This window comes from Chelonia mydas, chromosome 20 (genome assembly GCF_015237465.2).
Source record: "Chelonia mydas isolate rCheMyd1 chromosome 20, rCheMyd1.pri.v2, whole genome shotgun sequence".
Taxonomy (NCBI): Eukaryota; Metazoa; Chordata; order Testudines; family Cheloniidae; genus Chelonia; species Chelonia mydas.
In genome coordinates this window covers 18,212,518-18,227,726 of record NC_051260.2, presented here as the reverse complement: position 1 = coordinate 18,227,726, position 15,209 = coordinate 18,212,518, and the positions used below count along the sequence as shown (strand labels likewise).

At 68.9% G+C, this 15,209-nt stretch overlaps 1 protein-coding gene across 1 annotated transcript in view; it reads right to left on the bottom strand.

Moving 5' to 3' along the window:
* OLFM2 (olfactomedin 2) overlaps positions 1-14,129 on the bottom strand; it is an 88,546-nt gene extending 74,417 nt beyond the window's left edge. Inside the window, exon 1 of the mRNA XM_037887708.2 lies at positions 13,956-14,129. Coding sequence (XP_037743636.1) covers positions 13,956-14,012 — 57 coding nt within the window. The 5' untranslated portion in view covers positions 14,013-14,129. The remainder of the gene's footprint in view (positions 1-13,955) is intronic.
* Between the last annotated feature and the right edge of the window lie 1,080 nt (positions 14,130-15,209).

Genomic DNA, 15,209 nt, shown 5'->3' with positions numbered 1-15,209 from the left:
CTCCGCTCCCCATCACTTCCAGCCGAGTGACGTCAGCTGGGGCTGGCCACGGGCCGGCTGGGCGGGGGGGGCCTGAGCAGACATGGCACCGGGAAGCCCCGGCCATCTGGCCCGGTCTCAGCGGAGCCCCCGGGGGGGGAAGGGGGCTCCTCTCTGAGCCTCTAGCACCAGCCGGGAGCTTAGGGGGTTGTCGAGGAAACGGGGAGGAATCCGGGGAGGGAGGTTACGACAGCTCAGCCCTGTCCGGGGTGGGGGGAAGGACACATCAGAGCGGTGAGATGCGGGGGGCTGGTCACTGGGAGAGCGTCGCACGGGGGGCCCGTCAGTCACCTCGCCAATCGTCAGCAGGCTGCAGGGAGAGGCCCCAGCCCCGCGTGGGGTCTCCGTGGGGGCAAGGCCCCGGCCCCGCGTGGGGTCTCCGGGGACGGGGGGGGCAAGGCCCCGGCCCCGCGTGGGGTCTCCGGGGACGGGGGGGGCAAGGCCCCGGCCCCGCGTGGGGTCTCCGGGGACGGGGGGGGCAAGGGGTAGCGAGAGGCCGGCAGGATGGGAATGGCCCGGCCTGGGTTGCCCCCAGAGCAGGAGGGAGGGCAAATGGCAGGCGAGGCCAGGACTCCAGGCCTTTGCAGCCCCCACAGCCCTGCCGCCCCCTCCCTGGAGGGAACCCGAGCCTGCCCTTGCTGCTGACTCCCCACCCCCCATGCAGGGGAGAGGCAGCGGCTTCAGAAAGTGCCCAGACACCATGGTGGTGAGCACCGTATAAGCCCCAGACAGAGGAGAACAGCACAGGACACCGGGCCAGGGGAAGCAGGGGTTAGTGCCAGAGACCTGCCGAGACCTCCAGAAAGAGGGGGGAGGTTTGCTTCATTTGTAAACTCCCCCCTCCTCAGCTCTGCTGGTGCCCTTCACTCCTGAACCCGCAGCCCCTGCTAGGCCAGCCCTGGGTTCCCCCCATACAGTTCTGCCTGGCCCTGCCCCAGACAGCGGCCCCGGGGCCCGCACATGCCCCATCCCTGTCATTAGCGGGACTAGCCCCTTTGCCCCCGGGCTGCGGCCGCTGTGACTGCAAGAGCTGGTTCAGAGGCTACACGATCGTCCCCCCCGCCCCTCGTTCCCCTGCACCTGCTTCAGCCCAGCACCCCCCCGCCCCCCAGCGGATTAGTTCCCAAGCCCGGCGTCTCCATCTGCTGGCCACACCGACGTCTCGCTACCTCGCCTTCCTACAGAATCGGCCACAATTAGAGACACTCCTGCCAGGGGCCCAGCAGCGATCGGGCCAGAGAGCAGTTCCCTCTTCCGGCTGGGACAGAACCCACGAGTCCTGGCTCCCAGCCCCCTGCTCCAACCACGGGACCCCACTGCCCTCCCAGAGCTACAGCTAGAACCCAGGAGTCCGGGACCCTGCATCCACAGAACTCAGTACACAGGAAGGAGTTTCAGAGTAGCAGCCGTGTTAGTCTGTATTCGCAAAAAGAATGCATCCGATGCAGTGAGCTGTAGCTCACGAAAGCTCATGCTCAAATAAATTGGTTAGTCTCTAAGGTTCCACAAGTCCTCCTTTTCTTTTTACAGGAAGGAGTGTTTCCTTTGTTCCAATTAACGTAATTTCTGTGATGGGAGCACTTGGAGGCCCCGTCGCGCCGGGCCCTGGCCAGGCGCACGGCGACCGAGAACGGGGGCCCCGTCGCGCCGGGCCCTGGCCAGGCGCACGGCGACTGAGAATGGGGGCCCCGTCGCGCCGGGCCCTGGCCAGGCGCACGGCGACCGAGAACGGGGGCCCCGTCGCGCCGGGCCCTGGCCAGGCGCACGGCGACCGAGAACGGGGGCCCCGTCGCGCCGGTCCCTGGCCAGGCGCATGGCGACCGACAGTCCCTGCCCTGAAGAGGTGTCGGTTGTGAGACTTAGGGCCCTGGTTCAGCACGTTGTAACGCTTGGTGCCTCGTCCTGAGTCAAGAATCTGCATTCCCAGTGCCCGGAGCGCCGCTGTGGCCCTTCCTCGGGCAGAGGGGCTGGGCTGGGCTGGGCTCCAGCGCCGTTCCCCGTCCCCAGGGGCTGCGTCTCTGCTCTCCGAGGTGGGGCCCCTTGGGGCTGAGCGAGCTTTGGACGTGGTGCGAATGCCCTGGCCAGGTAGGCACCTCCGCCCAGCCTAGCGCCGGGAACCCAGACCAGACCGGACCGGACGGTCCTGCAGTGCCACCTTGTGGGGACTAGCCATCACTGCGTGCGCACGCCCACGCACGCCCACGCGCACGCCCAGCATCCCGGCTCCGACAGCACCACTGCTGTGGAGAAAGGCGCCCAGAGCCCTGCAGCCGGCAGCGATGGGATTCCCGGCCCCGGGGAAGGCCCCGCTGACCCCTGGGAATTAGACGTCTCCGGCCCAGCCAGGCCTCTTGGGCACATTCTGCCCCTCGCTGCTCTAAATAGGGATGTTCTTGTTAGCCACAGAAATGGCCGAGCCCTTTTCTAGACCCTGCCCAGCTCTCGGCTGCATGGAGACTGTCGGTTCTTCGGGGCAGGGCCCGTCTTCATTCAGTACCTGTGCCGTGCCCTCACCCTGGGGCCCTGGGCCCTGGCCGGGGCTCCTGGGTGCTGCCATAACACCCGTAAACACCACTCCTCAGCCTGGGTGAGCCCTTGTGGCAGAGTTTTCCATCGGCCCAGAGCGTGGTGGCGAGGCCACACAGCTTCCTCTGCCGCCTTCCAGCCTCACTGAGCCTCGCCCAGGCCACGGGGATGGGAGTGAGACGGTCACCCCCCCACCCCCCCCCAGCATTTATTCATCACGCGAATCCCTGCACCAGGCGCCAGCACCAGCTGCTTGGGCTCCGGCTCCCCACATTGGTGGGGGGAGTGGAAATGGCCCCAGGCCAGGCTGGCTGCAGGGATGGGGGCTCTTCCGAGTGCCGGGGGGGTGCAGCATGGAGACGGGATGAACCCGGGGGGGGGGGGGGGGGGGAGAAAACAGAGCACAGGGGAGCAGGAGGGGAAAGGTGGGTGCAGCTCTCCCCCCTCAATCAGCCCCCCCAGCTGGGCAGAGCTTGCAATGGGATGAGACGCAGGGTAAGGGGGGATCGGCGTCCCTGGGCTTTGCAGCCGCTTCCAGGCAGACGGTGCCCAGATGCTGCAGGCGGCTCCCCCCAAGCCCCCTGGAACTAGCACCTTGAGGGTCGAGGCCCTGCCCCACATGGCGAACACCAGAGACCCCAGGTCTGTCCCATCTTCCCTGCCCCGCGCCAGGCTGCACGCCAAGGACGCTGCCCTGTGCGTGGTGGGCTGCAGCACCCGGCGCCCCAGCGCTGCCCTGCCCTGACTGAGACGGGGCGGCCTGGTGCCTGGCGCAGGCAGGGAGCCAGCGAGCGTCGGGGGGCGGCCGCAGCCCGCGCCTCACACGCGTCCCCACGGGCGCCAGGCAGGGGCTCAGCAGCCACCGAGTGCGGGCAGCACCGGGAGACCGTGCCGCTCAGCCCTGCCCCCGCCCCGCCCGCAGCCCCGACCCCGCCCCTCTGCCGGCTCCCTCCCAGCCCCTGCCTCGGCCCCACCCCTGACTCTGCCCCTCTGCCGGCTCCCTCCCAGCCCCTGCCTCAGCCCCACCCCTGACTCTGCCCCTCTGCCGGCTCCCTCCCAACCCCTGCCCTGCCCCGGCCCCGCCCCTGGCTCCGCCCCCTGCCAGCTCCCTCCCAGCCCCTGCCTCGGCCCCACCCCTGACTCTGCCCCACTGCCGGCTCCCTCCCAGCCCCTGCCTCAGCCCCACCCCTGACTCTGCCCCTCTGCCAGCTCCCTCCCAGCCCCTGCCTCAGCCCCACCCCTGACTCTGCCCCTCTGCCGGCTCCCTCCCAGCCCCTGCCCTGCCCCCGCCCCTCTGCCGGCTCCCTCCCAGCCCCTGCCCTGCCCCGACCCCGGCCCCACCCCCCGACCCCGCCCCTCTGCCGGCTCCCTCCCAGCCCCTGCCTCAGCCCTGATCCCGGCCTCGGCCCTACCCCTGACTCCGCCCCTCTGCCGGCTCCCTCCCAGCCCCTGCCCTGCCCCGACCCCGGCCCCGCCCCTGGCTCCGCCCCCTGCCAGCTCCCTCCCAGCCCCTGCCTCGGCCCTGATCCCGGCCTTGGCCCCACCCTTGACTCCGCCCCTCTGCCGGCTCCCTCCCAGCCCCTGCCTCAGCCCCACCCCTGACTCTGCCCCTCTGCCGGCTCCCTCCCAGCCCCTGCCTCGGCCCTGATCCCGGCCTCGGCCCCACCCCTGACTCCGCCCCTCTGCCGGCTCCCTCCCAGCCCCTGCCTCGGCCCTGATCCCGGCCTCGGCCCCACCCCTGACTCCGCCCCTCTGCCGGCTCCCTCCCAGCCCCTGCCTCAGCCCCACCCCTGACTCTGCCCCTCTGCCGGCTCCCTCCCAACCCCTGCCCTGCCCCGGCCCCGCCCCTGGCTCCGCCCCCTGCCAGCTCCCTCCCAGCCCCTGCCTCGGCCCCACCCCTGACTCTGCCCCTCTGCCGGCTCCCTCCCAACCCCTGCCCTGCCCCGGCCCCGCCCCTGGCTCCGCCCCCTGCCAGCTCCCTCCCAGCCCCTGCCTCGGCCCCACCCCTGACTCTGCCCCTCTGCCGGCTCCCTCCCAACCCCTGCCCTGCCCCGGCCCCGCCCCTGGCTCCGCCCCCTGCCAGCTCCCTCCCAGCCCCTGCCCCGGCCCCACCCCTGACTCTGCCCCTCTGCCGGCTCCCTCCCAGCCCCTGCCTCAGCCCCACCCCTGACTCTGCCCCTCTGCCAGCTCCCTCCCAGCCCCTGCCTCAGCCCCACCCCTGACTCTGCCCCTCTGCCGGCTCCCTCCCAGCCCCTGCCCTGCCCCGACCCCGGCCCCGTCCCCTGCCAGCTCCCTCCCAGCCCCTGCCTCGGCCCTGATCCCGGCCTCGGCCCCACCCCTGACTCCGCCCCTCTGCCGGCTCCCTCCCAGCCCCTGCCTCGGCCCTGATCCCGGCCTCGGCCCCACCCCGACTCTGCCCCTCTGCCGGCTCCCTCCCAACCCCTGCCCTGCCCCCGCCCCTCTGCTGGCTCCATCCCAGCCCCTGCCCTGCCCCGACCCCGGCCCCACCCCTGACTCTGCCCCTCTGCTGGCTCCATCCCAGCCCCTGCCCCTGCCCTGACCGCGGCCCCACCCCTGACTCCGCCCCTCTGCCGGCTCCCTCCCAGCCCCTGCCTCGGCCCTGATCCCGGCCTCGGCCCCACCCCTGACTCTGCCCCTCTGCCGGCTCCCTCCCAGCCCCTGCCCTGGCCCCGCCCCTCTGCTGGCTCCATCCCAGCCCCTGCCCTGCCCCGACCCCGGCCCCACCCCTGACCCCGCCCCTCTGCCGGCTCCCTCCCAGCCCCTGCCTCGGCCCCACCCCTGACTCTGCCCCTCTGCCGGCTCCCTCCCAGCCCCTGCCCCGGACCCTTCAAGCTGCTGCTGTTCTGTGGCCCGTGTCGAGCCCAAGAAGGGACCATCCCTGCCCCGAGTGCCCAGCCCTGGCCCACTCTCTGCAGGACTCTGGCCAGCTGGGGAAGAGAGACCCCCTAGGAGGGAAGCCCCTTGTGCCACCTGGGGCACCCAGCTCCCGACAGGCATCCCAGCAGCACCCACAATGCCCGGCCTCGCTGAGATACGCACACCGAGCCCCACTCTCCAGGTCGCCAGCACCTCTGGGAGCACGAGGGCCAGGCCTGCCGGCGGGGAGATGGCACTGCCCAGGGGGCCAAGGGAGCGGGAGCTGGAGGCACTGAGGTACCCACAGAGGGGGCACAGACACCCAGACGGGAAGTGTGTTTTGTTACGCTACAAGCCAGAGACAAGTGACCCCCTCCGGGCCCAGCGCTGAGTTCCAGCGCCCGCCCACCCACCCCTCGCTCATTCTCTTCTCGTTTGCCCAACCCTAGCGTAGTCACTGGGAATCTGCATGTAAATTGCTCGTTAATTCAGGCTCGTTATGTGGCATTTAGCGCCGTGCTGGGGAATTTAATGCGGTCATAAGGAGAGAAGGAGCAGGGAGGCAGCGCAGCTCCCGGGGGAGGGAAGAGTCAGACACACGCACACCCCCAAACGTGTCCATGGGCACCAGAGCCAGAGCGGAGCAAGGCGCCCTCAGGAGACAGCGGCAGATCCTGGTGGCCCAGCCGCTCTTCTCGCTAGAACGCGGGGTAGCAAGGACACACTTGCGCAGGGTTCACAAAATGCTGGTGGAACTCTCTGCCACAAGATCTCTCCGAGGCCGAGAGCCCCACAGGGTTCAGGAAAGGGCCAGACGTCCCTACGAGTAACTAAAATACCCAGAGTTAGCTCATGCACCCTCCTGCTTGAGGGCATGAGCCCCAGCCTCTCCCGGGGGCAGGTCACCCCATCACTGCCTCCTGCTGCCGCTCCTCTCAGAGATGGATACCAGACTAGAGGGGCCCTGGGCTGCCCCACGACACACACACCCCCCCGCCCCCGCCCTCGAAATTCCTGAAGTCTGACCCTGTCTCCCAAGAGCTCTGCAGCAATCCGCAGGCGCAAGGCCGTGGGAGTGGGGCACTGGGGTATTATGCACTGTGACAGCACCTACAGACCCTGACTGGGGCCCCCCGTGGCACCAGGCGTCGCATAGACCCAGGCCAGGACCAGGGCCCCTTGTGGCACCAGGCGACGCACAGACCCGGACCAGGGTCCCCCAGTGATGCTAGGCACTGCCTAAACCCCTGGACCAAGCAGGAAATTACCGTACTATGTCTATGAACCATGTGTGCCTCAGTTTCCCCTATATTTTCAATGGCTCCCCGTCGCGGGTGGGAAGAAGGACTGTTTGTGCTCAGGTCGCCCAGCTGGCAGAGCCCGAAGGGATTACCGAAACAGACTGGCTGAGACAAACCCACATCACTGGAGAAACGGAGCAGCCAATGGCCACGAACACTCAGCGACCCAGGGGGAGACTGAGCAACATCCCTGGTGAGAACAAAGGACGGGGGGGGCAAGGAGGGGGGGCTGGGGCTCCCCCCGGGAACTGGCCAGCGAGGTCAGATGGAGACAGACGGATGGAGTTGGAACACGGGGTGGCTGCAGCATGGACAGGTCTGCCCTACGGACACCGCGCTGCGTCCGGGTGACTGACTGGGCGAGTGTCCCTGCACGTGCTGCACCCTCGCTTTGCACACCAGGCCCACCCGGCCCTCGTGCACCAACCCCAACCACTGCACCCTCGCTTTGCACACCAGGCCCACCCGGCCCTCGTTCACCAATCCCAACCACTGCACCCTCGCTTTGCACACCAGGCCCACCCGGCCCTCGTTCACCAGTCCCAATCACTGCACCCTCGCTTTGCACACCAGGCCCACCCGGCCCTCGTTCACCAACCCCAACCACTGCACCCTCGCTTTGCACGTCAGGCCCACCCGGCCCTCGTGCACCAATCCCAACCACTGCACCCTCGCTTTGCACGTCAGGCCCACCCGGCCCTCGTGCACCAATCCCAACCACTGCACCCTCGCTTTGCACACCAGGCCCACCCAGCCCTCGTGCACCAATCCCAACCACTGCACCCTTGCTTTGCACGTCAGGCCCACCCGGCCCTCGTGCACCAACCCCAACCACTGCACCCTCGCTTTGCACGCCAGGCCCACCCGGCCCTCGTTCACCAATCGCAATCACTGCACCCTCGCTTTGCACACCAGGCCCACCCGGCCCTCGTTCACCAATCCCAATCACTGCACTCTCGCTTTGCACACCAGGCCCACCCGGCCCTCGTTCACCAATCCCAATCACTGCACCCTCGCTTTGCACGTCAGGCCCACCCGGCCCTCGTGCACCAATCCCAACCACTGCACCCTCGCTTTGCACACCAGGCCCACCCGGCCCTCGTGCACCAATCCCAACCACTGCACCCTCGCTTTGCACGTCAGGCCCACCTGGCCCTCGTTCACCAATCCCAACCACTGCACCCTCGCTTTGCACGTCAGGCCCACCCGGCCCTCGTGCACCAATCCCAACCACTGCACCCTGGCTTTGCACGTCAGGCCCACCCGGCCCTCGTGCACCAATCCCAACCACTGCACCCTCGCTTTGCACGTCAGGCCCACCCGGCCCTCGTGCACCAATCCCAATCACTGCACCCTTGCTTTGCACGTCAGGCCCACCCGGCCCTCGTGCACCAACCCCAACCACTGCACCCTCGCTTTGCACGCCAGGCCCACCCGGCCCTCGTTCACCAATCCCAATCACTGCACCCTCGCTTTGCACACCAGGCCCACCCGGCCCTCGTTCACCAATCCCAATCACTGCACCCTCGCTTTGCACACCAGGCCCACCCGGCCCTCGTTCACCAATCCCAATCACTGCACCCTCGCTTTGCACGTCAGGCCCACCCGGCCCTCGTGCACCAATCCCAACCACTGCACCCTCGCTTTGCACACCAGGCCCACCCGGCCCTCGTGCACCAATCCCAATCACTGCACCCTCGCTTTGCACGTCAGGCCCACCCGGCCCTCGTTCACCAATCCCAACCACTGCACCCTCGCTTTGCACGTCAGGCCCACCCGGCCCTCGTGCACCAATCCCAACCACTGCACCCTCGCTTTGCACACCAGGCCCACCCAGCCCTCGTTCACCAGTCCCAATCACTGCACCCTCGCTTTGCACACCAGGCCCACCAGGCCCTCGTGCACCAATCCCAACCACTGCACCCTCGCTTTGCACGTCAGGCCCACCCGGCCCTCGTGCACCAATCCCAACCACTGCACCCTCGCTTTGCACACCAGGCCCACCCGGCCCTCGTGCACCAATCCCAATCACTGCACCCTCGCTTTGCACGTCAGGCCCACCCGGCCCTCGTTCACCAATCCCAACCACTGCACCCTCGCTTTGCACGTCAGGCCCACCCGGCCCTCGTGCACCAATCCCAACCACTGCACCCTCGCTTTGCACACCAGGCCCACCCAGCCCTCGTTCACCAGTCCCAATAACTGCACCCTCGCTTTGCACACCAGGCCCACCAGGCCCTCGTGCACCAATCCCAACCACTGCACCCTCGCTTTGCACACCAGGCCCACCCGGCCCTCGTGCACCAATCCCAACCACTGCACCCTCGCTTTGCACACCAGGCCCACCCGGCCCTCGTGCACCAATCCCAACCACTGCACCCTCGCTTTGCACACCAGGCCCACCCGGCCCTCGTGCACCAATCCCAACCACTGCACCCTCGCTTTGCACACCAGGCCCACCCGGCCCTCGTGCACCAATCCCAACCACTGCACCCTCGCTTTGCACACCAGGCCCACCCGGCCCTCGTTCACCAATCCCAATCACTGCACCCTCGCTTTGCACACCAGGCCCACCCGGCCCTCGTGCACCAATCCCAATCACTGCACCCTTGCTTTGCACGTCAGGCCCACCCGGCCCTCGTTCACCAATCCCAACCACTGCACCCTCGCTTTGCACACCAGGCCCACCCGGCCCTCGTGCACCAACCCCAATCACTGCACCCTTGCTTTGCACGTCAGGCCCACCCGGCCCTCGTTCACCAATCCCAATCACTGCACCCTCGCTTTGCACACCAGGCCCACCCGGCCCTCGTTCACCAATCCCAATCACTGCACCCTCGCTTTGCACGTCAGGCCCACCCGGCCCTCGTGCACCAATCCCAACCACTGCACCCTTGCTTTGCACGTCAGGCCCACCCGGCCCTCGTTCACCAATCCCAACCCCTGCACCCTCGCTTTGCACACCAGGCCCACCCGGCCCTCGTGCACCAACCCCAACCACTGCACCCTTGCTCTGCACGTCAGGCCCACCCGGCCCTCGTGCACCAATCCCAACCACTGCACCCTTGCTCTGCACGTCAGGCCCACCCGGCCCTCGTTCACCAATCCCAATCACTGCACCCTCGCTTTGCACACCAGGCCCACCCGGCCCTCGTTCACCAATCCCAACCACTGCACCCTCGCTTTGCACACCAGGCCCACCCGGCCCTCGTGCACCAATCCCAACCACTGCACCCTCGCTTTGCACACCAGGCCCACCCGGCCCTCGTGCACCAATCCCAATCACTGCACCCTCGCTTTGCACGTCAGGCCCACCCGGCCCTCGTGCACCAACCCCAATCACTGCACCCTCGCTTTGCACACCAGGCCCACCCGGCCCTCGTGCACCAATCCCAATCACTGCACCCTCGCTTTGCACACCAGGCCCACCCGGCCCTCGTTCACCAATCCCAACCACTGCACCCTCGCTTTGCACGTCAGGCCCACCCGGCCCTCGTTCACCAATCCCAACCACTGCACCCTCGCTTTGCACACCAGGCCCACCCGGCCCTCGTGCACCAATCCCAACCACTGCACCCTCGCTTTGCACACCAGGCCCACCCGGCACTTGTGCACCAATCCCAATCACTGCACCCTCGCTTTGCACACCAGGCCCACCCAGCCCTCGTTCACCAATCCCAACCATTGCACCCTCGCTTTGCACACCAGGCCCACCCGGCCCTTGTGCACCAATCCCAACCACTGCACCCTCGCTTTGCACGTCAGGCCCACCCGGCCCTCGTTCACCAATCCCAATCACTGCACCCTCGCTTTGCACGTCAGGCCCACCCGGCCCTCGTGCACCAATCCCAATCACTGCACCCTCTCTTTGCACGTCCGGCCCACCCGGCCCTCGTTCACCAATCCCAATCACTGCACCCTCGCTTTGCACGTCAGGCCCACCCGGCCCTCGTTCACCAATCCCAATCACTGCACCCTCGCTTTGCACACCAGGCCCACCCGGCCCTCGTGCACCAATCCCAACCACTGCACCCTCGCTTTGCACGTCAGGCCCACCCGGCCCTCGTTCACCAATCCCAACCACTGCACCCTTGCTTTGCACACCAGGCCCACCCGGCCCTCGTGCACCAATCCCAACCACTGCACCCTCGCTTTGCACGTCAGGCCCACCCGGCCCTCGTGCACCAATCCCAATCACTGCACCCTCGCTTTGCACGTCAGGCCCACCCGGCCCTCGTGCACCAATCCCAACCACTGCACCCTCGCTTTGCACGTCAGGCCCACCCAGCAGCGAGTGACAGGCTCACTTTGCACAGGGGTGCGAGCGACAGCAGAACTAGGTGAAATCAGAGCAGGGCACTAACTCCCCTCCCCGCACCTGAGGGCAGAGAGGGGGGCAGGGTGGGCTGAGCAGGGGCTGTCTAGCCAACCAGAGCCCCAGGCGCATCACGCATATTCAGCCGGCAGAGCCGGCCAGTGGCAAGCGAGCCTGCCCTGGTGCTTATTCAGCAGGCCCAGCTGTCTAACCAGGAGCCCGGGAGCAGCTGCAGCCTCCACGTCCTGGGACAGGGCTTGCAGGTGCCAGCTCTGCCAGGCTGACTCAGCCACCGCTCGGCGGGGTGGGGGCCAGGGCTGAGGCTGGGGGACCAGAGTCTGCAACGAGCAGCTCAGCGGGACCCCACCCCCAGGGAGTCCAGCCCTGCAGGCAGCTGAGCCTGAGCCCAAAGGGCCACCGCAGGTGCCCACTGCAGATCCCGGCTCTCCGACGGCTGCTCCCCGACAGAGCCCTGCCAGCCCCAGGCCGGGGGCGTCCCCTCCTCCCCGACCACAGCCCCTCTCAAGCACCGCCTTGGGGACCCCTGATCTAGAGACTTAAGTACTGCCTAGGGGAAACTGAGGCACACACCCAGCATTCAGAGAAAACATTAAGAACGTTCCCACTTCGTCATACCGGGCCTCTGGGGTCACGGCTCCCCCTGGGTGGACTCCGCCCTGCCCGACCTCCCCGGGGAACTGATAGATGCTGCCCGCTGGGCGGCCTGGTCACTGCAGACGCTCAGCTGGACTCACCCCAGGGCCAGAGCCCTGGAGGCCGCGTGCTCTGCCCACCTGGCCTCTGGGATCAGAGCCGCAGCAGCTGCTGCACCCAGGCCCCATTTCCTCCCTCGCCAGCCCCCACCACAAGCCGGGCCCACCCGTCACCGACACAGCCTGGGAGCGTCTCCCAACCAGGGTCATACGGGTGGGAGCCGGCCCCCAGGGGAACCCGTGGCACCCCCAGCCGTGACCCCTCCCCCTGCAGCGTGCAAGCACAAGGCCAGGCTGCAGAGACCCCCACACAGCTGTATGCATGGGGGTCCTGGGCTCAGCCCAGCTGGGGAGGGGCCGCTGCACCCACTGGGGGGCACACGGGAGCAGAAGCCTGTGGGCAGAGCAATGGTGGCTGGGACAGGATGGGACTAGAGGAGGTGGGGGGGGGGGGAAGGGAGATGGGGAAGGGGCTCCTGCACAGGGGCTAGGCCCCTGTTTCAGACATTGCAGCTGCACAGAGCATCCACCCCCAAAACTCCGGTTTCCCTCTCCCCAGAGAGTCCCTCCTCCCCTTACAGCTGGGGCACCGAGAGACTAGGCCTGGCACACCCCCTGGCTCCTGGGGACAGAGACACCCCCACCATCAGCCCAGTACTGAGGCCCTGCTCTCACCCTGGCGTGGCCATTCCCACACGGAGGGACCAGATGCCCCTTGCTCTCAGCCGGGATCCTGAAGCCTTGGGAAGCTGGAAAGAGGAACTGTAGGGCAGTGCTACCAACTCCCTCCACCCCGAGCTCAGGGTCCCGGGGGATAGGCACGGATTTCCCCTTCAATGACGGAACAAGGTAGGAATTTTCTGTAATACTGTTATGAAGCGAATGCATGCCTCAGTTTCCCTCTGTAACCCTGCTGCACCCGCGGGGTAGCAGTAAAGCTGCTCTTGGGGCAGAGCAGGAGACGGGAGGGACCATGGGATCACACACACCCACCCCGGCCCCTGCCCCCGAACTGAACAATTAACCCTACTAAGGAATTTCCAGAAGGCAGCACATGGGAACAGGCCCGGGACGATGGCCCGGGAGGTGTCAGGAGGCTGGGGGTGAGGACAGGCCCGCAGAGGGGCTCAGCAGCTCTCACCAGGACTGACAGAGCCGGAGATCCAGCCCAGACGGACCCCACGGTGGCTTGGCCGGGCGGAGCCCTGGCTCGGCCGCACGGACCATGTGTGTGATCCTTCGCTGCTCTGCGCCAACCTGGGGCCTTCCCGGGCCGGGGGCTAACGAGCCCGTTGCTGCTTGTGGGCTGGGGGTCGCTGCCAGTCCTGGCTGACCCGCGCTGGTCCCGGCAGAGGGGCCAGGTCTGTGCCCAGGCGTCTGGCTCAGCCGGACCCGCCGGGCAGAGCTCACGGCGGGCAGCAGGAGGGCTGGGGCCCAGAGGCTCAGCCTCAGAGGCCGTGTGGCCAGGCCTGCAGGGAGAGCGGGTCCCCTGGGGGCTCTGGCACGCCGAGGGGCTCCTGCCCGGGACGGCTGGAAGCCGGGGCTCAGCACAGAGCCTGTGCGTCCTCGACCCCGGCGGCCTTTTGCCATCGGGTGGCACGAGTTACTGACTCTCCCGTGGGAACGGGAACTTCTGCCAGCCCCAGGGTGGGGCGGGAGGAGGCAGGGAACCGCGACGGGGCCTGGCCTGGGGGACAGCAGGTGCCATTTGGCCCGGGACGTGGCACGGGTGCCAGGGACAGGCCAGCAGGACAGTGACAGCCTGCCGAGCCCTCCGCAAGCTGGAGGAACCCAGGAGTCCTGGCACCTCTCTGCGGCTCTGCCTGAAAACACGCCCCGTCCCCCTCAGTCCGCTCCGGGGGCGGCGGCCCAGGGCACTCACCAGCCCGGCCGAGAACAGGCACCAGAGGGGCCCCAAGCGCCGGCGGGAGCCGAGCTCCCCTGGGAGCCACCCAGCGCCCTGGGTCCGAGCCCCCCTCGGCCCGGCCCGGGGCTCCCGCCGCACACCTGGGCGGGGGCGAACGGGGGGGCTGAGAGCCACTGACCCGAACTGTCACCCTGGGGTGTGACGGGGCTGCGCCGCCGGCACCCCTCGGCCCAAGGGGAGCCCCCCTAGGGAGCTGGGGGCCCAGCCCCCCGGAGCCACACACCGCCCCCCCGGGCCGCTCGCCCCCCCGCGCCTACCTGGGCTGCCCGGGACCCGGCCGCCAGCAGCAGGCAGAGGCTGGGGAGGAGGCGCATGGTGCAGACGCGGAGCCCGGCCCGGGCGGCTCCGGCTCCCCCGCTAGCGGCTCCGCATCGCGGCTCCCCGCGGCCCCGGCGGGGACCCTCCGCCCCGCGCGGCTCCACGCGGCTCCGCCTCGCGCGGGGCCCCGGCCGGGCTCGCTGCGCGCCCCTTGCGCCGCGCACCGCGGGGCTGCGCCGAGCAGGGAGCGTGCGCGGGGGGCGGGGCCGGCCCGGCCCATTGGCCCCGCGCCTGCCGATGCCGGGGGGGCGGGGGGCGAGGCCCCGCCTCAAACACCTGCAGGGGGCGCTGCCCGGCTAGTGCCTAGCGGGGCTGGGCGCCGGACTCCTGGGTTCTCTCCTGGGGAGGGGCGGGGCTGGGCGCCGGCCTCCTGGGTTCTCTCCTGGGGAGGGGCGGGGCTGGGCGCCGGACTCCTGGGTTCTCTCCTGGGGAGGGGCGGGGCTGGGCGCCGGCCTCCTGGGTTCTCTCCTGGGGAGGGGCGGGGCTGGGCGCCGGCCTCCTGGGTTCTCTCCTGGGGAGGGGCGGGGCTGGGCGCCGGCCTCCTGGGTTCTCTCCTGGGGAGGGGCGGGGCTGGGCGCCGGACTCCTGGGTTCTCTCCTGGGGAGGGGAGGGAGGTCTAGTGGTTAGAGGGGAGGCCGAGAGTTTCACGGGGGGGTTGAGACCCCTCTCCCTCCCTCCACTGTTGTTGTGGCCTGGGCTGGGGGGGGCCCTGCTCCCTGTTCTGCTGCCCAGCTCCTTGTGCCCATCATTGTGGCCTCTGGGTGCCCCCTGCTGGGGCTGCACAGCGGGACCTGGCCTAGAGTCCAGCCCCCCCGAGGATTGTGCCCTAACCAGGCCCGTCCCGCCTCCCAGGCGGCCGTGAGGGGTGAGCCAGGCAGATGCCCCTCCACACGCCCGGGGGAGCCGAGGGGGCTGGAGCCGGCAGGGAGGGTGCAGCTGGCCCGGGGGCGTGGGGGGGGAGGTGCTGTGAGTGGCTCCACATGGCCCCCACCATCTCACGCAGAGCCAGGGCTGGGGCCTGGGCCACCCAGTGACAGGACGCGCCCTGCAGGGCTCTGAATCCGGGGGCCGGTGTGTTGCCGGTATCAGAGGACCGGCACCTCCGTGTGACCACACGGCGCCCAGAGCCGCCACAGAGAGGCCGTCTGTGTGCCTGGGGTCGCGTGGGTTGGGGGACAGGGGAAAGGCCTGGG